Source organism: Dicentrarchus labrax, unplaced genomic scaffold (assembly GCF_905237075.1).
Source record: "Dicentrarchus labrax unplaced genomic scaffold, dlabrax2021, whole genome shotgun sequence".
Taxonomy (NCBI): domain Eukaryota; kingdom Metazoa; phylum Chordata; class Actinopteri; family Moronidae; genus Dicentrarchus; species Dicentrarchus labrax.
Window position 1 is genome coordinate 13,025,704 of NW_026136724.1, and position 24,427 is coordinate 13,050,130.

The window sequence follows — 24,427 nt, forward strand, 5'->3', positions numbered from 1 at the left end:
TGTGCTTGTCAATGATGAGGCTAATGAGTTGTCCATCAACAGGTCAATACTGCCAATACTGTTCAGTCAAGATTGAGTACTTGACTCTGATTGGTGTGGATAGGCTTAGAGATGCTGGTGATTGGCTCACAGGCAGGAAGGATAACGGGACAGAGCCAGTAGGCAGCTTGTTGGTATTTAACAAGCATATGCATTGTTCTGAGGGGTGGACATTGTCATTTCTGTTTCTACACTGGAAAAAAATATCACTGCATCATCGCATTGTTTGTTAATAGATGACGGATCATGGAACAAGTTGAGAAATTATTATTTATAATGGAAATTTATGGAAACAAAGTATATTTTATACTTATTTTAAATAAATGTCTTTAAGGAAAGTCATTATCCTGTATCAAGTGAGGCCTGTTGAAACCAAACAATATGTGCTTATTCTGTGTGCACAAACAAGCAAGAGACTGTATAACTGTTTAGGAACAGATCTATAATTTACATAGGGCATACACTGAACGATTGGGGCTGTAGGCAAAGGGCCACAGTGAATGGGTGATAGATGGCTTGCCTGGAGTTTTCAATACGGGTCCATTGTGGCTCCAGGTGGAGACATTACATTCTGTATTATGGTACTCATTTGGCACTACATTTAAGTTCATGCTTATTGTGGCCTCACTATGAGAAAGTTTAACTAAAACCAGTTTTTCACAGTAGCCTACTCTTTAAGACATATTTACATCAGGGAGGCCTGGCCACAATGTTTTGACCATAGTCAATGAGCAGCCCTACTGGTATCTATGCAGACTGTAACACATCAACCTTATTAAAAGCCATTGCTACATCTGATATTCTCAAGAGGTATAAGGTTTTAAGTGATTGTATCCATTGCATTTCCACTATGGGGGCGTTTGTTTAATTGTAAACACACTTTTATATATCTCACACTATTTAATGTATGAGTATTTCTGGAACAGGCCAATTTCTGTGATTATAGTATAGAAATTACTCTTAATAATGAACAGCACAGTTTTAGATTGCCTTTACTTGACATTTTGCACAACTGACATAAGCCATAGAAAAATGCATAATTAGATATATAACAGATTTATTTTCTTTCTTAGCTGGTAAAAAACTGAAACAACTTCATTATTGTTACTACTTTGGTAGATAATGTTTCAAAATGTTAAAATTCACATTGCATTTCATTTTATCTCTTTAATCTTTATTTTTATCTCTTATTATTTTTGAAGGGAAGAGAGACAAGGGACATTATTGAATGCAAATGCTGAAAAATTACCAGGAATTAACTTATTAAAAGCAACATTTAAATATTTCTTCAGCATTGTCTTCATTTTAGTGTAGAATGGATCCTAAGAGAAAGCTTCATATTCATATTAAGTGTGTGAATCTAGTTGTCATTAAATTAATGAATGTCTAAAACCTGATTTGTACAAGTGACTAAAGTAGCTCCCTCTGTCAGGAGGGGATTCCCCTTTGACTGACCAGCAGATTGTTGGTTCCCCACATGGGATACATTTGAGTGTGTTTGTCTGTACAGAGATTCCCAGAGACCAACTGAGTTTTAAAGTCACACACACTTGCACTCACACAAAGGGGTCGGGAACTACAAATATAGAACAGTCATAAATAGAAGAGATATTCCATGCTGGATTACAGAGGACATTTGTGTATGTGAGTTTGTGTGTTTGTGTGTCCCCTGGGCACAAGTGTCTGTTCCCACGACCTGCCCTCCATCCGTTCTTCCTTCTTTCAATCCTTCCTTCCGTCTGTCCTTCCATTCACTGGCCAGTGTAATCAAACAGAGGCTGGCTTGGCAAGAAAGTGAAAGGGAGACTCAGACGGCCATTATGCCACTCAAGGTCCATCTGTCTAGGCATTCATCTGCAGCAGTGGAAAGTGAAAAGAAAGAGCATTTTCTCAAGTATTGCGCTTGAGTACAGTTTTGAGGTAGTACGTTGCTGAAGGATTTACATTTTCTACTTTATACCTTTTGAAAGGGAAACATTAAACTAGTGGTCCCCAACCTTTTGGGGTTGTGGCCCCTTATAAATATATAAAATATATATAAATATAGAATGTCTAGATGAGGACCCTTGTCATGTTTCCGGTGTCTATGAGTTGTTAGCAGTTCCATCAGAGAACAATATTCCCCTTTTAACTTCTCAGATGGTCTAAGATCTCACAAACCATCCGATTTATTTTGTGACCCATTGGATGAGCCCTAATCCCTGGTAAATAAAATACCTAACTATTAGAACTAGCTTCACCTCAACAGTAAAATTTTGTACTGATGTCCCCGTATTACCAATTTCAGTCAGTCACATGAGCCATTTTTCTGCAAAACAAGTATTTTCTAAGTGCTGAAATGTTGCTTTTTCTAACAATATTACATTCAGTATATACACAACCAATAATTACAGGAAGGTTTCCATTTATTCATTAGCGCAGGTATTCAACAATCTTTACTTTCCCCCTAAGTGCACAGTAGATTAACATGACATCTGCATCACAAAACACTATATATATATATTTCAGAAAAAAGACAATTAATCTGTCAAATGTCATCAATAGAATCATTTATCAGATGTCTCCCTGTCTTTACTATGTCTACAGTGACACATGTAGACAAAAAGCTTTATTCTATTACAGGATGGTGGGTGGTGATTTTGTGCTATGGCACTGAACAAATGAATACAGGCTGGGTTGAGTCATCAGATTCACCTCCTGATTATAGCCTGCAGTGAGATTGACATGAGGCCTGCACATTGTGAAGTTCGTATTCAGTGTCAAATACAATTATATGGGATGGCCAGTGCCATAATTAGAATCTGAAAATGCCGCTCAGTACCTTCAATACATCCTGATGTATTGAGCCCAACGGTTTCGTTTCGTGAAGCATTACCGTACCCTTTTTATACATTTGACATCCAAAAATGGGACGGAATTCGTGTTTGTCTGAGTATATCCATAAAAAGACAGGAACTGCTTTTCAAAATAAGGTCAAAATCCACCGAGAAGATGACGGAGAAAAAAAAATGTTTCTTTCGCTTTTTATCCTTTGTATCAAGCTGCATGTGGAGAGCTTTTAAGAAAACAGCTCAATTTAAGAAGCAACATGTTATTTGTTCAAGCAGCTCCATCCAAAAGCCTCAGTAGGAGAGCATAGAGCCAAGCAGACTCAGTGTCATCAATACCTGGTCCAGAGCTATTTAGTTAAGAGCTGATATTTTTGACTTTGTTTGACATTTTTCTCCCAAATGAGCTTCATTTCATTGTTGTGTTACCTAAGAAAATGGGCCTATGTCTCCAGAAAATTACTTTGTGTGCTTTAGGGGCCAGGACAAATTTGGCCCCCGTCACAGAGAACAATGTTGAAACATACTTCACTGTCCTGAGGGCAAAAAGAAAAAAACCCATAATTGAATTATAAAAATCATTCTGTTGTCCTCTAGATAAAAAGGTTCACATTCAGTCTTTGAGCACCGACCTTCCTGAGCCCGTCTGTTTCACGAAATTTGAGTCTATGTTTACACAGCATCTAAAGATCTGAAAATCAGCTTCCTTGCGGTTTCTCCCGGTTTAAGAGAGCCATGAAAAGATCAGAGCTTGAGTCATAAAAGAGTTGAAAAACCAGATCTCTAGTGTGTGTGTAAATACAGCCTTGGCCAAAGAAAAGAATGGGGCTGAAGCAGTCCAGATGTGTTGGGACTATGGGCAAATCAGAAGTAGGTACAACATCTCTGATCTTTGTTTCTTCCTGCAGAAATTAGAGTCTATGCAAGGGTTGAGTCTGTTATGGATCATTATCCCCCTTCCACCTCTCTCTCTCTCTCTCTCTCTCTCTCTCTCTCTCCCCTCACACACACACAGGCACACTTTCGATTTCCTCTTGCTTTCTATCTTCTTGCCTGTGTCACACGCACGGGTTTCTTTTCTTTTCATGTCTTCCCTCCGACCCTCTGTTGCTTTTAAGATGTTGTGATCCCTCCTCTCCTCCCACACACACACACACACACACACAACACACACACACACACACACACACACTTCATCAACATTATCATCATCTTTGTCTTCATCATCACCATCATCATCATCTGGATACCAGCCGCTGGTTCTCCACTGTTGCCTATACAGTCTCCCTCCCTCCTTCTTTCTCTCTGGCACACACACACACACACACACACACACACACACACATCTGGAAACAGTCAAAGCGTCTACATGCACGGGGAGGGGGGGCTACCTCTCTCTCTCTCTCTCTCTCTCTCTCGGTATCACTGCAGAGCTGAGCTGCAGGGGCAGCAGAGGCAGAGAGAAGAGAGAGCTCTAACTCCCGATCAGTGAGACACAGACAGACAGACAGACAGGCAGACAGAGAGACAGGCACACAGACACACCGCCGGACCATCATGGACTGGATCAGGACAGAGAACCCCGTCTCCGGATGAGACAGGACCGCCTGGCTTCTGTTTTTTGGGGGGACTTTGCTATAGATACGTGGAATAACCGACAACCCATTGGGAGATTTAACCCCGTGCTACCCGTGATGGAATATTTACACTCTTCTCATTTTCTAGATTTCCTCGTCTTCTCTTCCTCCCCCTTCTCTTCCTCCACCACCTCCACCTCCTCTTCTTCATCATCTCACATTTTGACACGTTGCTGAAGATGCGCACGAATGCGTCTTTTGCGCACTTCCATTGCGACCGCCACTGACAGCCCCCGTGCTTTATAACCTTTTGAAACCTTTTTTTTTTTAAGAACCGACAAGGGAGAGGGGAGAAGGAAAGAGAGAGAGGGAGCCGAGCGAGCGAGGTGTGAATTGAATTGAACGCGGTGCTGGTCTCATGTTTCTCGCCTAGGGCCCGGATGTACCGAGAGATGCACCGGTGCGTTTTCCCAACCGGTTCCGCCGAAAGCTCTCTCTTTTTTCTCGCCTTCACCTCCATCATGGGGATTAGGTAATATTCACTCCATCCGAAGAAACCCTCCCCATAAATAAGAATAACGGAATACCCCAAAACTGTCCGCTTCAGACAGTTCTTTCTTCTTTTTTCCCCTTTTTTAATTTCTTTATTTTTGGGGGGCTTTTTTCCCCCTCTTGTTATTTTCCCTCCTCCTCTCCAGTTTTTTCCTCTCTCGCTCTCTCTCTCTCTTCCATTCACCCATAGGGATAACGCCGGACTACATTTATGGTAAATGAAAGCAAAAACATGTACATCCCGGAGGACACCCTTGAGAACCATCAAGGTATGTGGTGTCTTTTTTTTGTATTATTTATAACTGGCAAACATCTTGTAACTGTGCATGACAGAGAGGGAAGGAGGGAGAGAGGGAAGGAGGGAGGGAGTAAGAGAGGTATGATGATCTCGAAATGGGGATGGGATGGGGAAAGAGGAGGAGGTGGTGGGGGGGGGGGGTGTTAGCTCTCTCCTCGTTTTCAACAGATGGACGGATACAGTTCTCTTTCCTCCACTTTCCCTCTGTGTGCAGTTTGTTTATTTGGGACCCCCCCCTCCCCGCTGTGTGCAGTTTGTGCAGCAAGTGAACTTGTGCCGTAATCACGCAACAAGGCTGCAGGTAGCCGCGGACAGATATCGATGGATGAGGCCTTTTTTTCTTGCTTGGTTTAGTCCACACTTGTACTTGTGGGGTTTCGACAGGCCCTCTCCACCGGAGAACTGTGCCATAATGGGTGGGCAGTGGTCATATTTAGCCAACAGGCAGTTGTAGGCGGAGAACATTATTGTTTAAGACACATTTCCAGCAGAAAATGGCAGCAAAAGCGTGCTTGTGTACACGTTATTTAATTCCTGGCAATTCCTGTGCCCCCACCCCAAAGGCTTTTTTCCTTTTGGGAATAAACTAAACTGCACGCATTGGCCTGCGTTTTTTTTGGCTGTATGTCAGAAATGAACACACAGCGGTCGCCAAGGAGCAGGGAATTGAGCAGCGCCCACTGCTACGCGCACTCGATCACCATCGATCCTCCCCTTTTCTATAATCAATAGTCGTATATTTGTCACGTTTCAATCCAGGTTCCCACGCCCGCGGGGATCCTTGATAACAGCGCGCGAGAGAAATCGCATAGAGATGATGACAGGTGGCAGTAGGATGGCCTGCAGGACTTATTTGTCTGCTGAGAATTGGGTTGATGGTGTGCTATTTTGGGGGAAGGCAGCGCAGGACAGTGGGTTGTTTCGCACAAGACACGACCGAAGTTCAACATGACGACTTTTGAAGTGTTGAAAAAGCAACACATGCAAAGAGTGAATCGAGATCCGGGGCTGTGATTTGTTTTACGGTGAGGAAAGGGTCTGTTTGCATTGCGCAGTATTACGCGTCGCTCCTTCCACCCACGTTGCAGAGAGCAAAGCCCAGCAATGCATTGGTTTATGGCCGGCCGGACCTTGTAATTCAGCAAAGGGGTTATTTATCCGATCACCATTATCATCTTCTCGGGCATCATCATCGTCGTTGTCGCCTTTCGTCCACCACTTCCATCACAACCACATACCTCTCTGCCTTGGCGACAGGTTCCATAGCAACAGGGGATGAGGAGAGGGGTGGCGGTGTATGTGTGTGTATGTATGTAATGTGTGTGTGCGTGCGTCTGTGTCGCAGCGAGGCACATTCACCAACAGTTTGTTCCGAGGAGCAACTAATCGTAGGTTGTGTGTCACCTGCAGAAGCTGCCATCATGTTCCCATAGCTATTATTGTAGGCAGCAGAACAGAATGGCATCATCATGAGGGGCAGGACTGTACAGTTACCTTGATTGCCATGATGTCATCTTAATCTATTATTATCAAAAGGGGCCTTTTAACCCAAGTTGTCCAGGAAAGTAATGGATATTATTATCATCATATCATTGTCATAATAACTGTCAGTCAAATCAAGAAAAGTGCTCAACAACCCAAGAAGATCTTTATGGTTAAAAAGTAGATGCTTGATATAACTTTTCATAGCAAATATTTTTAAGATTAGGTGACCCCATAGCGCAGCATGAGAATGTCAGTGTCACTCTGAAGTTATTACTGCCTCCTTAGAGGCGATTGTTCCTCAATGCCACCAAGAAGTGTAATAAATCTATTAAACTGTTACAGCAAAAGCAAAACATGGCTTGTGGATGTACAGTGTTTGTCTCATTGGTCTATTTGAGGTAATGAAATCAACAAAGAACATTTTCAAGCTGACAGAATTGTGTCTGAATGAGCTTTTTTTAAAAACTTATTTTCATTAGTGTGATTAAAGTATAGTTTAGGCCAGGGTTATAGTGAGATTTGTAGCAAATACATCTCAAACTGAAGTCTACTTGGGTGGTGGTTTCAGCACCACGGACAGTTCATTCTTCATTGGTCTATTGACAGCTACATGACAGCTACTGAAGAGTTACAAAGACAGACATTGGCGATGGTGCATCATTGTTTGCATCCTGCTTTACTCTAATAATTGTTTTCATACGTCACAGCTCTGGTATTAGACAATTACATCTCTGATACTGAGTGTGACAGCAGTGAAAAACTCCCAACTTTACAAGCACCCAGTTACATAGTATACATAACAGACATATACATGTTAAATTGACCTATATTTTTACTCTTCTCTCATTTGTTAAGAGCAGTGGTGAAGTGGCTATTAGGGAGGTGGGATATATTATAGGAGGCACTTAATGAGTTTCCTGCAGCTGAATGATGACAGCACTCGGGTGTAGTGTAGTTATTAGAGAGACCATCCTTTGACCAAAAGTTTCCACAGTTCAATTTTAACTCTAACCCACTGTGTTTGCCAAGACAATGAAGCTCTACCAACTCCTTAGACGCTGCTGTTTAGCTGACCCCGACCTCTTTTCTCTCTGTCGATGGAAGCTAAAGAAAAGACAAATTCCTCCATAAGGGATTTGGGACGAAGTTCTGCCTACACAGAAAAACAGAGCAGGAGATACAGTAGCTTATATTTTGAGGATTTATCTGCAGCTTTGTCATGGTATTAGATTTTCTCTCTTATCAGTTAGTTTCCATCTTTACATCCACTTTGTAATTCAGAGTTGATGTTACACATGATTGCACTGAATGCTCATGTTCACTGAATGAACCAATTATACTGCATCTAAATACTTTTTTTTTTTGTAGTGTAGTGCCTGTGTGAGACTCACACGCAGAAGCACAATCCGTAATCACAGACTTGTCAACACATACTGTACATGAGATGTGGCTTTGAAACAAAACACACACCTGTGGCATCTCATGTCATTGCATGTAGAACAGGGAAATGATTTTGGAGCACACACACACACACACACACACACACCACACACACACACACACACACACACACACACACACACACACACACAACCATGCACTCACACACACACACACACACACACACACACACACACGCATACACACACAGTCATTACAGCAGCAGTTTTCAGCAGTGTAATCAGTGAGTTGATTTTCCCTGTGGGCATTGTGCCAGAGGCATGATACCTCCGTTAAGGATATTAATTGGTTTCCGATGGTTACACTAGGGTGCTGGCCACCTGCCAAATCACCTCAGTCTAATGATTTGACTTGATATGCTCAGTGATTCCATTGAAGTCACCTCAAAAGACATGTCGCAACAACCACTGATGTGTTTGCTTTATAATGTAGCTTCTCACATAGAGCTGTTGCCAGGGAATGTGTCTGCAGAGGTTTTTCAGCACTACACAAGAGCGGCTGTGCTCACACAAGCAACTTATAAGAGCATATAAAAATCCTCCTTTCATTAGCTGGACTAAGAATCCATCTGATTTAATGTATCTTCTGTGAAAACAGCTGGCAAACTGCAGGTGGCAAAGTTGTTGCCTTCTACAAATAAAGGCAACAACTAATCAACTATTTCTTTCAAATGTGTTTTAATTAGAATCCACAGGGGCAGAGAAATAGCTAGGCAAGCTAAGGCATCCATCAGTATGCTTGACATAGATGTAAATCTGGGCAATTAAGCACCAATCTACCGTTACTCAATCCAGTTGTTGCTCAATATCAGGTTGGACTTAATTCCTGGCTTTTGTTGGAGTGTGTAGTGTAGTATGGGGACAGCTTTAAAGGTTTTCTTTCAAAATAATTAAAAACAGACACACTGTCTAATTGTAGCCTAGATCTGTTTATGTTACATTGATGAGCTATTTACGCATTGTAATTGATTAATATACTTGTCCCATAATGTTTATTTACATGGTATACATACAGTGTGGTCATTTAAGCCTGTTTGCATGCCAGTGTTAGCTCACAGACAATAACAATGAGGTAACGTAGTCCAAAGCCTTTTATCATAAAATTTTATTTCCAGTGACTGTCCTTTCTTCGAGACCCTGGCATTTGAAGAAACAATCTTAAGAGACCTCTGTTAACAATTTTAAGATTGACATTTTGGGCAGTGAACACAAACAATGATAGACTTTGTTATATGTCAAACAATAAAGAACCCACCTTGTTAGTGAGTTGCAGTCAAACATGACCCATTTTGATCAAACAGTGTCCCCCTTCACCCCCATCATCACTCACCAAACAAAAGCCAGCCAAATGAACTTGTATGTGCATGACTATCCATTTTCTGTATCCAGCTTGTTTGCATCTGTGTCTAGGTGAGAAAAGCTTAAGTAACAAGCTGCATGTGAGTTTCAACCGTCATGCTCTTTCTCAACTTCAACCACAGTCTTCTGCCGCTGCCCACTGAGCTGCCTTACCAGAGGAATTGTGGTTTACTAGTTGTTCAGCACCCTCAGAAATAGTGGCAAATGAATTAATCAAATACACACAAGAAGATTATCAGGGTCCAAATAAACAAAAAAATTATTTTTATACAAAATATATTTTTTTGTTTCTCTATTATTTCCCTTTTCCCCCCCTCTTTATAGTTCAACTTCTTGCTTGCACTACTCACAACTAATACACCCTGTGACAAGAGCTCCCAAGTAGACTTTGCTTTGTTTTAAGAGGTCACAAAGAAAAAGAGGTCACAAGGAAAAAAGGCTGTGAAACGCTGCCTTACACTGCCAGTGCTTTCCTACTACCGGTATATACATGCATAGGGTCAAAATACAGTAGCTACTGTATGCTTGTTTAAAGATGTCTTAGTCACAGCCAGGTTGTAGCAGCTGTAGTGGAGGAAGCATTGAAGAAGTTTATATCAGTGCCTCAGAATGTGTCATGGCTTTAACTTAAGGATGTGACTCAACAACAGCTGCTCTTTAATGTAAAACACCATCTGAGAGACAAATAAGACACATGGAGGGAAGGAGAGAGGGGAGCGGAGGGTCAGATCAAAGGAGAACAGGAATGACAGATTGTTTTAAAGGAGATAAAGGAGAAGAGAGATGGAGAGAGGAGAGAAAGCGGTGTGGTGTGGAGATGGAAAAGAGGGACAGAGTAAAAAGACCGGCTGGAAAGGAAACTGAGGGACAGAAAGGAGCAAATGGAGGCAGACACAGAAAAGGTAACTGTACAGAGAGGGATAAAGGGATGAAATGAGCAAGAAACAGAGGCAGAGGGAGGGCCAAAGTGATAGAGAGAGAAGTGAGGGAGCACTGGAGGAGGAGGAGAAGGAGGCAGGATTATCCGTTACTCTGTCTTGCTTAAGCCTCTGGTTGCGTATTGGAAATCTATCCAGAGGCTGTCCTTTGCTCTTAGTGCTATCGGGCCTTAGTCTTCATTTCTGGTGGGACAATACGCCAACACTGTGTGTGTGTGTGTGTGTGTGTGTGTGTGTGTGTGTGTGTGTGTGTGTGTGTGTGTGTGTATGAGTGAGTGTGTGTGTGTGTGTGTGTGTGTGTGTAAGAAAAAGAGAGAGAGCATGCAGTTGCAATTGGCTGCCTGCCCATATGCATTGTGCTTGCTTGGCTGCCTCCGTCTGTATGTGTCCAATCTCCGCTCACTTTGGACATGTGCTTATGTGTCCTACCTCTCTAACACACACACACACACACACACACACACACACACACACACACACACACACACACACACACCCCCAGTGTATTGATCTGGCTGAAGCCACCAGTGGAAATAATGACTCCAGACCTGTAGCATCCTCTTTTATCCCTCTCTCCCTTTCTTTTTCTACCTCATACTCTCTCGGCCTCTTTTTAACTGAATTGTCGCTCATCATTCACCTCAAGTACCCTTTCAATTATTTGTGGCTGTTTGAGTATGAAATGAATATTTAGCACTAAAGGGCCTAAAAATCCTCTGAAGATAACTGGAAATCACAGAGTTGAGGGTAGAAGCATCAAATCATCTAAATTCTAAAGTCTCTTTGTCTAAAAATCTCCCTGAACAGTGTTCTCTTAGTGTGCAGCAGCCATGACCCTGATGACAGATGTTTTGAGTGGATAAGAAATATTGATACTCTGTTATAGATCATATTCAATTATCACCATGAGCTCACAGCATTAAGGTTTATGAGCAGGAGTGAGTGAGTGGACTTTTTTGCTCTGGGTTTCACCTCTCAGGCTACTAACTGCCCAATTGTTTTTCAGGAAATTAATGATTTAATCAAAATTTTGACTTAATGTCGACAATGTGCAGTTATAATTTTTTACCTAAAAAGAAGCTTGAATGGAACCTCATCTTAAACATTGAAACTGTCTTAATGCATATATAAAAAGCATTAACATGTTTCCAGTGTTTTTTTCCTGATTTCTTTCTGCCCTCCCACTGCTGAACCCCAACCTACGCTCTTACAGGGATATATAGAAACTCATTAAATATTGCCGTCTTACATGTCGTTTACATGTTTCATGTGAACCTTGTGAACTCCCTAAGGAGTGCTCCATGTTTGTTTAAGGGCTGTCCAGAGTGCACTTTCTATTCTGCTATATTAAAATGATGCTACTGTGTCTGTGCACAGAACAAAAACAACTAAACCACTGCGTGCATTTGTATATGTTCCCCAAGTTACATGGGAAGAGAGACGAGAGTAGAAAGCAGTCTATATTATTCATGGCCAACCATGCATTTCCTCCCCTCTGTCTCTATCTTGTCTGTCTTTCCTTCTTCTCGCTGTCTCACAAAGTGTTTTTTACCCGCCTTTTCCTGTTTATAATTTGCTTTGTTCTCTCTTTTCTCTCGTTTGCCTCCTTCTCTTTCTCACTCTTTCCCTTCTCTCTCCATCATTCAACTAGCCACTCTTTGTTTCATTTGAAAGGTTTATCGTTCAGTGAGACCACATTTCCTTTCCTGTATGAATTAATCAGTCCTTCTGCCTGCATTTACTCTAACAGTCTCTAGCATTCGAAGCAGATCTAACCACAGAAAAGCATGATACAAAACACCATTTATTGTCCCAATGGGGAATTCAGACTGAAAGCTCAACACACAAAACACTGCACAGCACAAAGTGGACAACCCACAACTCCATGCATTTACAAGAACAACTTGTCTAGAGTTCATTATACTGAAAGAGCTAAAGTTAACATGTCTATTATAGTAGGCACTGGGCTGGTTTCATCCTAAAATTGTGTAGGGAATATAGGTGTTAGGGATGTGTGCTGTAATGGATAAGATATAAGTAAATGATAGCCCTGTAGTCCGCTTTATATTGTTTTTTTATTTGAAATGCTTAACCATGTGAGCTTGATATTGTAAAATGGTAACCATGGTTTTCCTGCACTCTTTTTTCAGGTTTCGTTACTAAACTAGGTTAGGGTCCCATTTTGACAACATGCATGTGGTGTGTTTAAGTAGTGACAGTTCTGTTTTGAGGTTATGAGGCTAAGCTACAATTTGAATAAATGTTGTCATTTTCATGTATTCAGTACCAGTGCTTCCAGGACAAAAGCTGCTATTCAAATGTGATTTTGAAAAGCAAAGGAAAGCATTATCACCATTCTTTTGTAGGGACTTTTTGGCCTTTAGTATAATAGAGAGGAAGAGAAAGACTGAATGAATCATACCTACCTTTCATTTTAGGAAAGATGGGTGTGTATGTGTGTGTATGTTACAGCTGTACAGAAAGTTCCTCATCTGAATACTTGTCATTTATGTAACAGTGAATTTTAATAGCAGTAAATCTCAACTAGTTGATTCTGAATAATTACACCGGAAGGATAGAGGGGATAACATGCATCAAAGATGATGGAGGTGTTTTAATTCTGCAGTACCAAAAAGTTGCACTGTGAGTCCACTGTCTGCCTGAGACACATCCTTTTTAGTATTAATGGCAGCTTCACACATGTCGATTTGTCAAAAGTAGTCATTCATTCATCACTCAGTTGTTCCCTCTCCAACGAAGCACTTTGACTCTATTAAGAGCAGCAGCTTGTTTGACACCTGAAACGCAAAAATACAGAGGATGTTTGATGTTAATGTTTTCATTCTTTGTCAGCGACAGGCATGATACTATACTGGTGCTATTGCAAGTTTCCTTAACACAATATGTAACATTTGCATTGCTTCAGACCAATTTCCAATGCATTCTGTAAATGTTAAATGTATTTTCCCTGCCCTCCAGACAGTCATCGACCCCTGTTCATTTTTGTACAATATGAAGTTCCATTGGCTGATTCTTGAAATTGCTACAGACTTGTATTCTATCTCACTGAACATCAGGTTTGTGTTATTTTTAGTTGAAGATGATTGTCGCATTGTATTGCAGTTGTGAGTGCTATGCTTTAACCTCATAGCAATAACTCTGACACGAATAAATGCAGACTTGATATTTACTCTAATGGATTTCTACATAAGTCAAGTTTCAAGAGTCTACTTTGATTTTCTTGCCATACAGGAATTACTGTAGCAAAAATAAGCAACAATATTCTTAAACATAGCAGCATGGTTTGCAAAAAGTTTAGCTTGAAGTTTTTCCCAATAACGTCAAATACTAATGGCCAAATACAGAACAGAACCCTAAAAAACTCAGCTAATCTGCTTCATCAGGAGCATTGTGTGTCAGAGGTTCATGACTTTACTTTTTTCCAACTGAGCTCTGCCACTCCATTGAGGAAATAAGGTTTTCCCAACCTGACTGCACCTGATGGTTTGTTACACAGAACCATCTGTCAAGTTGTCCTCAGAAACAGTTTGGAAAAGGGCAGACACTTTAAAAGAAAACTTGATTGGATGAACCAGCTGTCTATCACCATCTATCATGGGTGAACTTCAACCAATCAGATCTCTCAAAACATCTTTTCCATCAATAAAAGCCTACAGTGCTGGGACACCCTATAGCTCACCTGGTAGAGCTGGTACCCCATGTACCCCATGTACCAAGGCTGAGTCCTTTCTGCAGTAGCCATGGGTTCAAATCTGATCTGTGGCTCTTTGCTGTGTGTCGTTCCATAGCTGCTAGTAGTTCATCATAGGATGCTGTTTGGTTCAGTACCAGCGTGCTGGCCACAAACGCATAGATGCGTGGCAAGATGGTTTCTTGCGTGATCTCGAGGGTCAGGGTTTTAGGGTCTTTAATATAATATAAAGTGATCATGATTTATAGTAAATGGACTAAAATATCTGCACTCACTGTTATGGATATCTTCATTTTTAAGACTGCTGTGTCTGATGTAATTGAGTTCTTTATATCTGTTTGAACACCATAGATAAACATACAGCTTGAATTTAATTGAATTTAACATGTTGTCTTGGCCACATTTTTCTTTCTCATTTTCCCTAACTTGCACCCTATGACAAGTTTAACTACAGCTTTGACCTACATTACACTACACTGCACAAGTATGGATTGTCAATAGTTAACACCCACTCTTAACACAAAGTCCTACCCTAACTGTTCCTGTAAGAGCAGCCATGCTCTTTGTTCCAGCTGTATGAACTGCAGGAAGGATAAAAACCACTGTTCACATTAGTTGCTCTAATCCCACTCACTCCCATACACATGCAGTACATATGCACTAACAGATTCACCAGACACGTACCACCTCTCCCAATTTATTTTTCATGAGGCTAATTTCAGAGTGTGCAAAGGTGAAGAGAGAGAGAGAGAGGGAGAAGAAAGAATGAATAAGGAAGAGAGGGAACAAAGGTGCAGAGGGGGAAGAAGGTTAGTCACCCTCAGGCACTCTGCAGGAACACTACCAACTTCTACGCGACGAGGGAGATGTGTGTGTGTGTGTGTGTGTTTGTGTGTGTCTGTGCATGCACATATGTGTTTCTGTAATAAACACTGACCTGTCTCTTTAAGGAAATGAATTGCAACAACTATGCGTGGCTCATACCTGTCAAGCAGAAGATTAGAGTTGGAATCTGAACTTCTTTCTAATTGAAGCACTATAAATTATTTTATCTTATGAACAGCAGAGTGTTTTACAGTACCATGAGTGCATCTGTTTTTAGCTCGCCTGTCCCAGCAGAGAATGAAGGATTTTGTAAAATTGATATATGTTCTCTTATTCCCATCAAGCTGCTACTGATTGTACGTAACATTTAAATGGTTTGAAAATCCTTTTTTTAGCAGCTTGTAAAATGTTTTACTTTCTCCCTGAAGAAACTATGCCATTAGTTTTTCCTTGTTTACTAGGAAGCATACATATCTTGCAGAATCTTGCTTCTGCCTTTTTGAGGCACTTTTGTCTCACAGGAAGTGAGGTTTGAAGCACAAAGGATGTACAGTCATGTGTTTCCATCAGGATCTTGGTTCCAGCCGTCTTGTTAGTTGGGCCTCTGGTGGGCTTGTCATGGATGGATAGCTGCACTACAGAGAAGGTGGTCTGTCGCCATAGGCCTATACACACACATTCACACACACCCTCTGCTGTGACGGTCACCCTGCTGGGTGACAGCACCCAGGAACGATAGATTAAACCAAGAGTAGAGTGATGCGGCGCTGTGTGTTTTCTTTGTGTGTGTGTTTTTTCTGCCTCTGGGTGTGTGAGTGTGTGTGTGTGTGTGTGGATGTGCATTTTGTTTGGGCACTTCCTTCTGTGTGCGTGTCTGGGGCTGATGGCTGTCAAGTCCCTTCTTGCAGCTAAGAACCATGGGTAACAAAAGCCTGTTGTGTAGCCTGGGGCACCAAGTACTTTCTGTTAATTTCCTTATCACCCAGACAGGAAAAGGTTAAGTAACACTTCAGCATAAGAGAAGGAACAGCCGTTGGTCCAAAGATTTTAAGAATAATCCACCAGACAAGAACATCTTGAAAACCCTGGATTTTATTCTGTAACAATGTTTTTTTATGTCCTGTGCCAGTGTTTTAAACGTTTTTTTTTCTCCACATAGAATGTACGCCATGGGAGAAGTTCAAGAAAGATCATGGTTATGATTAATAAAAGCACAAACATTAATTGTAGGTCTGTCACAGAGTGTCCAGTTAGGGAAGCTCAGAATTGCATCTCTTTTTGCAGATGATGTGATTCTGTTGGCTTCATCAGACCTCGACCTTTGGCTTGTACTGGGGTGGTGTGAAGCAACCGGGATGAGAGTCAGAACCTCCAACTCTGAGCCCATGGGTCTCTGCCGGAAAACTTTGGATTGCTTCCTTTGGGTTGGGATGAGTTGGTGCTCCAAACGAAGTTTAGGTATCTCTGGATCTTAATCACGAGTGGCAGTAAAATGGCGTGTAAAATGGAAAGTTAGATTGGTGCAGCTTCAGGGGTGATGCAGGTCCTGTACCGGACCATTGTGGTGAAGAGGGAGCTGAGCCTGGAAGGGAAAGCTTTCAATTTACCAGTTGATCTACGTTCCGACCCTCACCTATGGCCATGAGCTTTGATTAGTGAGTAAAAGAATGACATCAGGGATACAAGGAGCTGAGATTAGTGTTCTCCGTGGGGTGGCTGACCTCAGCCTTAAGGGGTGAGGAGCCTAGACACCCAGAGGGAGCTCAGAGTAGAGCCACTGCTCCTTTATGTCGAAAGGAGCCAGCTGAGGTGGTTCAGGAGTCTGTTTATGACACTTCCTGGATGCCTTCCTTTGGAGGTCATGTCCAACTGGGAGGAGATCCCAAGGTAGAACCAGAACTTGCTGGAGGGATTATATCTCATTTTGCCTGTGAATGCTTTGGGATCCCCCAGGAGGAGCTGGAAGACATTGCAGGGGAGAGGGACGTCTGGAGTGTCCTGCTTGACCTGCTGCCACTGCAGCCCAAGCCTGAATAAGCAGATGATAATTGATGGATGTTTTTAAACTTTATGCAATATCTCTGCATAGAATGCACAGCAGGGTTAGGGAAAGGTCACGGTTATGGTTAATAAAAACCCAAACATTATTTGCATGTCTGTCACAGGACACAAACTCCATCCAGACCGTCACACATATGCCTTCGACTTTGATACATGGTTACCTGCTTTGCCACTGAATGTTGGCATTGGATGAAAAGGAGGTGATACTGGACTGCTTAATAATCAGCTCTGATCAGAAATAGATCTTCCATTTTAGCAGGGCTCTGCTTCCATGTAAGAGAAAGTACTCTGTAATGTGTTTGTTTTTGAATCATTCCGTTCATCTCACAGGTCACTGTATCTCATGACACTACACTACTACATACTCCAGTTTAATTTAGTTTTGTACTTTCATAAACCCTTGGGGGTTTATAGGAGATTTTAAAAAGAATCATCCAAATCAACCCAGCAAGCAAGATATCCTGACTTTAGTCTTTAGTTTTTAAGCTTCCCATAATTCAGTTTGATAACAGCTTTCATCAGACACTCCCTACCTGATTCAAGTCCATGTTTGTCTATGTTCCCGGGCTTTCTGTTAAAAGTCTCAAGCCCAATCCGAGATAACCCTGATGACATCACTGTGTCTGGCTTCTGGTTCTCCAACGTCAACATGTGCAGCATAAAGAAATGTCACAGATGGATGTGACCTGTCATTAACCTGATTAAGATGAGGTTGGTTAATGCGTTGAATAGTATCCATGGCAACAAGCACCAGCTAAGAATGTAGCTTAGAAAACATAAACAGTGAGTTTATGATGCAGTCATATTTCTGACCCTTTTTTCTGTTTAGTCTTGTTTTGTTTCCTCATTTCTATTCTGTCCGGTCTGTCTGCATTTCTGTTGCATTCTATTCTGTTCTGTTCTTTTCATCAGTCGTTACCATAGTGACCAGGGCTGGACTTGAGAGGATGAGACTAAGGTTAGAAGGCGAGTCTGCAAAAAATGTGGCTACATCCCTGTCTCCCTCGCTCTTCTCTTTCTCTCCGATGGCCTTTATTTATTTTTTATGTTTTGGGTTGAATCCCACCTAAATTTCTGTGTATCCAGCCCTTATTCCTCGAAATTTGCCCGTTATCAGTGTATATGCTGTTTTCCTCCTTCCTTTTCTCTTTTTTCTCCACCCTCCTTTTCTTATTAAGACAAGGGTAAGGTGTTCCGGTATGAAATGACCCAACTATATAGGCCATGAGAGCGTCCTTGACTGTCTGTGTGTAAAAGAGAAGAGGCTGGTGTGTATGTGTGTGTCCCCTGCCATCCCATCTATCTAGGGCAGTCTTGATATGTGTGCTCCATGGACCACTTCCCTACAGACCACACTGTATATGTGTGTGTGTGTGTGTGGAGAGAAAGAGTTAGTGTGCATGTCTGTATAGAGCAGTCCACTTCCCAAAAGACCAGACTCACTTTCACTCTCTGGAATCATGATGGCTAAAACAGGCTTGTTACAGGACTCCTTCAACAGTGTGTGTGTGTGTGTGTGTGTGTGTGTGTGTGTGTGTGTGTGTGTGTGTGTGTGTGGTGTGTGTGTGTGTGTGTGTGTGTGTGTGTGTGTGTGTGTGTGTGTGTGTGTGTGTTTCCAGCTCTGTGTCTATAACCAGCTCCAGAAAGGGTGGGGGGTTTTAAATGGCTGGTTTAACTATTCAGGGTAGCTTTTTTGTGTGTTTTTGTCGGTGTATAGGTCTCAGTTGGTCAGTCTGCCCCTTTGGTCCAGACTGAAATATCTCAGCAACTATTTAATGAATTGCCAATAAATCTGGAGCAGATATTCATGGTTCCCATTAGGATGTATCCTAATAACTTTGGTGATCTTCTCACTTTTCCTCCAGCGCCACCAAGAGGTTGACACCGTTTTAAGTGAAATAACTTGACTTCACTTTACTTTAGTGTGTGTGTTTAAGAACAAGACATACAACACAAAACGTCTGCATGTCAGCCTTTCTCCTTGCACAAAATTGATTCTGCGTGTGTCTGTGGTTTACTTTATACCAAAGTCACCCGGTATGGAAATTAGAGTGAACACACACACTCTATTTGTAGTTGGTAGTTCAGATGGAACAGTGTCTATTCCTCTTCTCTCTCTCTCTCTCTCTCTCTCTCTCTCTCTCTCTCTCTCTCTCTCTCTCTCTCTCTCTCTCTCTCTCTCTCTCTCCATTCTTTTGCTTTCTTCTCTTGTCTACCGCTTCTCTCCTTTTTTCCATCTCCTCTCTCCACCCTCTACCCCAGCTCATCTCCTCTTCGCATCTGTGATTTGTATTCTCGATCAATATGTCTGAGAGAGAGAGAGAGAGAGAGAGAGAGAGAGAGAGAGAGAGAGAGAGAGAGAGAGAGAGAGAGGGAGGGAGGGAGGGAGAGAGGAGTTGATTTTTGGGGATTGGCTTGGCGCCTGTAGTGATGTCATCAGAACAGGAGGCGCGACATCGTCTGTTGTCATGTCAACCAAAAGAGATTCAACATACTCATAAAGAGAGAGCGATAAAAGGAGAGGAGGGATGGATAGAGAAGAGAAATAGACGAGTATGTGTAAGATATTCACGTTTAAATATATTCATGTTTTTATTTTGCACGTGAAAACCTTAATGTTACCGTGTTGCACACACACCTCACTCTGTTTACTGTTGCTGTTACTAACACCTTTAAACGTCGCTCCCTTCAGTGTTTTCAGCAGTGGACAGTGTAAAATGTCATAGTTGATCTTTTGCGTGCATGTGTCTGGGTTGCAGTGTGATAAAGTTGATGATTAATGACATTACCTCAACGTGGCAGACGGGTAACCATGGCGATACAAGATTAAACTAAACACACTATGTTCCTACAGAGAGAGAGAGAGAGAGAGAGAGAGAGAGAGAGAGAGAGAGAGAGAGAGAAATAGGGAAGGATCGAGGATGATGAGGAGGATGTTTTTTTTCTGAGGGTGTTATAATGTCCTGATAGCTCGTTCTATAACAACAGTGGAGGCCAGAATACAGCTCAGACCTTTGAAGGGTCACCTCAGTCAAATATAATGAATTGCTACAATGTCAGGAAAAAATGACATAACTGCTTTTCTATTTGTTACTGGAACTGTTTCATGGTCACTCATGTACTGAGTGATTCAATATCCTTTGGTTTCTGAAAGCTGTTACAAAAACCACATATGATTTAAAACAATTTCCTTCTCACCCACTTTCCTCTGATCCTCTATCTATTCTTCATCCTTCCGATAACCTTTCCTGTTTCAGTCTGCTCATCTGTGGTTAGCAGCAGTCTTCTTGGGGTAGCTTTTCCCCTTTTTCCTCCCTTCCTTTTCCCTCTTCCGTCCCTCTGCTGTCCCTCTTCTCTCCTCCTCTGATTGCAACAAACTCTCCCGTTTCCATCCCCCTAGTCTTCGTTAATGAAGCAGAGATCTGCTTGGGGCCATTTTCCCCTTTATCAATATTCTATGCCAATTACCAGGGTTGGGTTATTAACACTGACACAGGGAACCGTGTCACACAGCTCAGCCCTCTTGTTACCTTGCACAGGCACACACACGTAAATGTACAACAAGTAAACAGGCGTACAGTGTCTCTCATACACAGTGACAGATATTTGTGTGTATGAGTGACATTAATAGGCTTTGCGTGTTCTCCTCAATATGATTTAGCTCTGCGATTAGATTATGCATCTGGGAAAAGGTGCTTCCATTGGGAGACTCTCAAGGGACTGTTAAGGGTCATGTGACCCACAAATGGCTGCACTAGCACTAGTGAACTATTCTGTGCAGAGATATTGCAATACACTGGTAACTTAGACTATGGCACAGTATTATTGTGTTTGGGCTGTGCCTTCTTTATCATCATTTTTCCTCAACCTCAAGTTTTAACCGCTCAGTTCCTTGTTGTCAGTCATTGGAGAAAAGATATACGATACTTCAATGCTAATGTTCCTCCAGATTAGCACCTGGTTTCTTGGTAGGACCACAGCTTTAATAGCATTTTATCATAATAACTTTTTCTTCATGCCCACAAAAGCCCCGTGTAGAAGCAGTGTAATAAATGTTAATTTCCCCACATTTAACTTATGCTAATGCTAATTATTGCCAGTGCTAACAGCACGACGTGACAGCAGGTTGCCAAGTGTTAATGATGCAAGTAGTTATGTCACAGCACAGTAGGGCTGATTGGAGCGCAGATGTTGAGAAACTTGGTAGACTGGTTCGTAAGATGTTTTCCTGAGGTGGGTTGGGACCTGAAACAGGGGAAAAAAATCAATGGTCTTTGAAGCAACCTCACTGTGGGATCTGAAATTGAATGTGCCTAAATATGGTCGACTTTCACTGTAGGAGTCAGCCTCATTAAAACAAGCACATAATTTGCGATAAGCTGCGACTGGTGCTTTGCGTATGCCAGGCCATGAAAGGAAGTCCTGCTTACTGTTGGTCACCAAGCATGTGAACTACTTAGATTAATATTTGCAAACAGCAGTCTGCTCACACAGACAGTTATACAGAAGAAGAGAATTCAGTTTAGACAATCAGCCCACTATCTGTAACAGTTTTAAAAGACCTACGTGTTTTGGGTGAAGCCAGCATTAGAAGCAGCAGTTGATTAAGTCAACATAGACACATACGCAGTAATGTTTTGGGAAAATTTTTGGAACCGACACATGAACAGAGTCTTACTGAGGCTACTGGTCAGAGCTAATATACTAGTATTCCTGACATATGGAGGACCTGCCAGAAACAAGCACTTGAGGCCCTAACCCATGTTTTAAACAGTGCCTTAAATTATTTAAATGGATCCAGATTTAGATTACAGCTGGCTAAATTTGATGAATGTGTATTCCAGCATTCAACCAGTGATATAATGACATCCAACTATGAGATATTTCTCCAAATATTAATCTAAATATTGCTGCTTAAATATAGCCTACATTTTCCAGCTCACATTATATCTGTCATTATATGCTCTCTCTGCTGAATATAACTCAGAGCTGTAACTACATACGGCAGTTGCTGTGACAAGCAAGCCCAGGGTTTTGGTGTTTGGCAGTTCAGACAGGCAACATCAGCCAGTCCTACAGTATGAGCCAGCTGCTTGTTGACTGCCCAATCTGATAGGCCTGACTGATAGGGGGCTTCCAATGAACACACAAACAAACATGCAAGCACGCACACATGGAGATATATATTATGCAGTCCAATAATCAGTCCTTTCAGTTAAAGTAAATGAATATTGGCATTATATTTTTTCTTCTGTCACACACACACAGACAAACACACATACACAAATACCAGAGAGGAAAGAACATCTGCGGCATCTGGGCAATCAAAGCTTTGATCTGAGGTCACATCACCGCCATTTTGGAGAAACGTGACAGTCATCTGTCCTCACTCATGTGTTGTTTGTTCACCAGAAATCAAGATCAGGAGGAAAACACAGCAAGGACAAAGTCAGCGCTGTGCAGCACACACTGCACACACAGTGCACACGTACAAAACACATAGTGTACACACATGTTGGACCTCTTTTTTCTCTTACACTTACTCTCTCTGTCTTCTTCATGTGTCACTCCCTTTTTTGTGTCTCTTTTGCGTTCGCTCAGTTGCTGTCACTCACCTTGTCTTTGTGTTGCTCTGCTGTCTGTTTCTCTCGTCGTCTTCTGTGTTAAAGTCAGTGTGACCGTGTGTGGGCATGCAATGTGTGTGTGACTGTACCTCTAAGTCAGGCATCTGGTGGCTATCAGAGTTAATCACCCAAGTTTCCTACAACTGCCTGTGACACACAACTCACGCAAACACACACAAGGACACATAGACACACACAAGGCATTTATTGGAACATGACAGCACATTAGACAGTGTTGGAAAGAACACACAGCACAGCAGTGGCAGGATGAAGAAATGGAGGGCAGCAAGAGGCCACGGGAAAAAGGAAAGAATGAGGGATAATAAGAGAGAGAAAATTAAGGTGGAAAGGAGGATAGAAAGGTGACAGGATGTGTGAAATGGGCTATCACACATTTGGGCATTCAAGAATAGAAGGACTTGATAATGACACTGCTGCACCGCTTAAATAGATGTGAACGGGAGGTGTGAAATGCCCGAACAGCAGAAGCAGTGTTCACTTAGTGCACTGGAGGCAGGTAAATGAGTCAGAGGAGAAACACATGAAAACAAACACATCAGACTGCCCACAACAGAGTCAACTCTATTTTACCTCAGATGAATTAATGTCTCATTAAGTAATCATTTCAGACAGAATACGCCGCGATATGATCATGTTGGGTATAAAACCAGGGGCAGGAAATATCTATGTATATGCAGAGGTCAAAGTCAAAGGTAGGCTTACTCTAATATCACAGGCTCTGTGATTTGGACAAAGACTTTTCATGGTCAGGGTTAGCAGTAATTTGAAGGGTTGATTCAAGGCAGGCCCTGACCTGTCGGGGAGGACAGGTCAGGGCCTGGAAATGATAAATCCACTTATGGAAGTAAGACAGGGAGATAGAGACAGGCAGTTCTGCACTGTTCTTTTCAAATGACACTCTGCTGCCTTCTGTAGTCTCTGAGCCGAGCTACACCACAGTAATCATTGTGAGGAACGATACAGTGCAGTGCTTTCCGTCTGCATGTCAACGGTCAAATAATGTCTGAATTCTTACTGTTGCGTCTATAATCGTTCTTTTCCAAATCATTATTTTTCAATTTGGGAAAAAAGTCCTTTGTCGTATGTTTCCTTTTCATCTGGCACTTGTTTGTACTCATTTTGTGCTCACTATTCTGTCTCAATTCAGAGTGAAACTTTGCGTTATTGGTTAGCAAAGCTGTGATTCAACTGATTGTCCACGCTGTAAACAGGGCTGAGCTGAGCCATGCAGCGGAGGAGTTGTCAACCTCAATAACAACAACTGTTTACTGTCAAATAGACAAGGTCAGGACACCTGGTACACTCTGAACATGTCTGCCCCTCTTTCTGACTGTGTCTTATTTTATGACACTCTCCTTTCATCTCTCTTTTCCCGAGCTTTATCCTTCTCACTGTCATGTTCTCCATTTCCCCCTCTTGTATTGAGGTTCACAGGGGGAGGTTCACATGCCGCACATTTCTGGGGTCACAGTGAGAGCTTTATCATGTGTTTTGTACTACATAGCTGAAATGAATACCATGTATCTCCAAATTTGGTGATTTAGATTTTTTCAGATGAGCTCAAGCAAGTTTTATTTGTGAATTAAGAGAATTTGCCTGCTGCTTGAAGTCAAACTGACTGTCAAGATAATTTTTTACTAAGACATTA

At 41.9% G+C, this 24,427-nt stretch overlaps 1 protein-coding gene across 15 annotated transcripts in view; it reads left to right on the forward strand.

Moving 5' to 3' along the window:
• Window positions 1–4,270: 4,270 nt before the first annotated feature.
• The window catches only part of cacna1c (calcium channel, voltage-dependent, L type, alpha 1C subunit), a 185,502-nt gene continuing 165,345 nt past the window's right edge, over window positions 4,271–24,427 (forward strand). For 9 of the 15 annotated variants that reach the window (XM_051392190.1, XM_051392192.1, XM_051392191.1 and 6 more), the window contains exon 1: window positions 4,271–5,265. In XM_051392190.1, the coding sequence (XP_051248150.1) occupies window positions 5,208–5,265 (58 nt within the window). In that variant the 5' untranslated portion in view covers window positions 4,271–5,207. The remainder of the gene's footprint in view (window positions 5,266–24,427) is intronic. The other 6 variants (XM_051392193.1, XM_051392200.1, XM_051392203.1 and 3 more) reach the window with 1 other exon arrangement.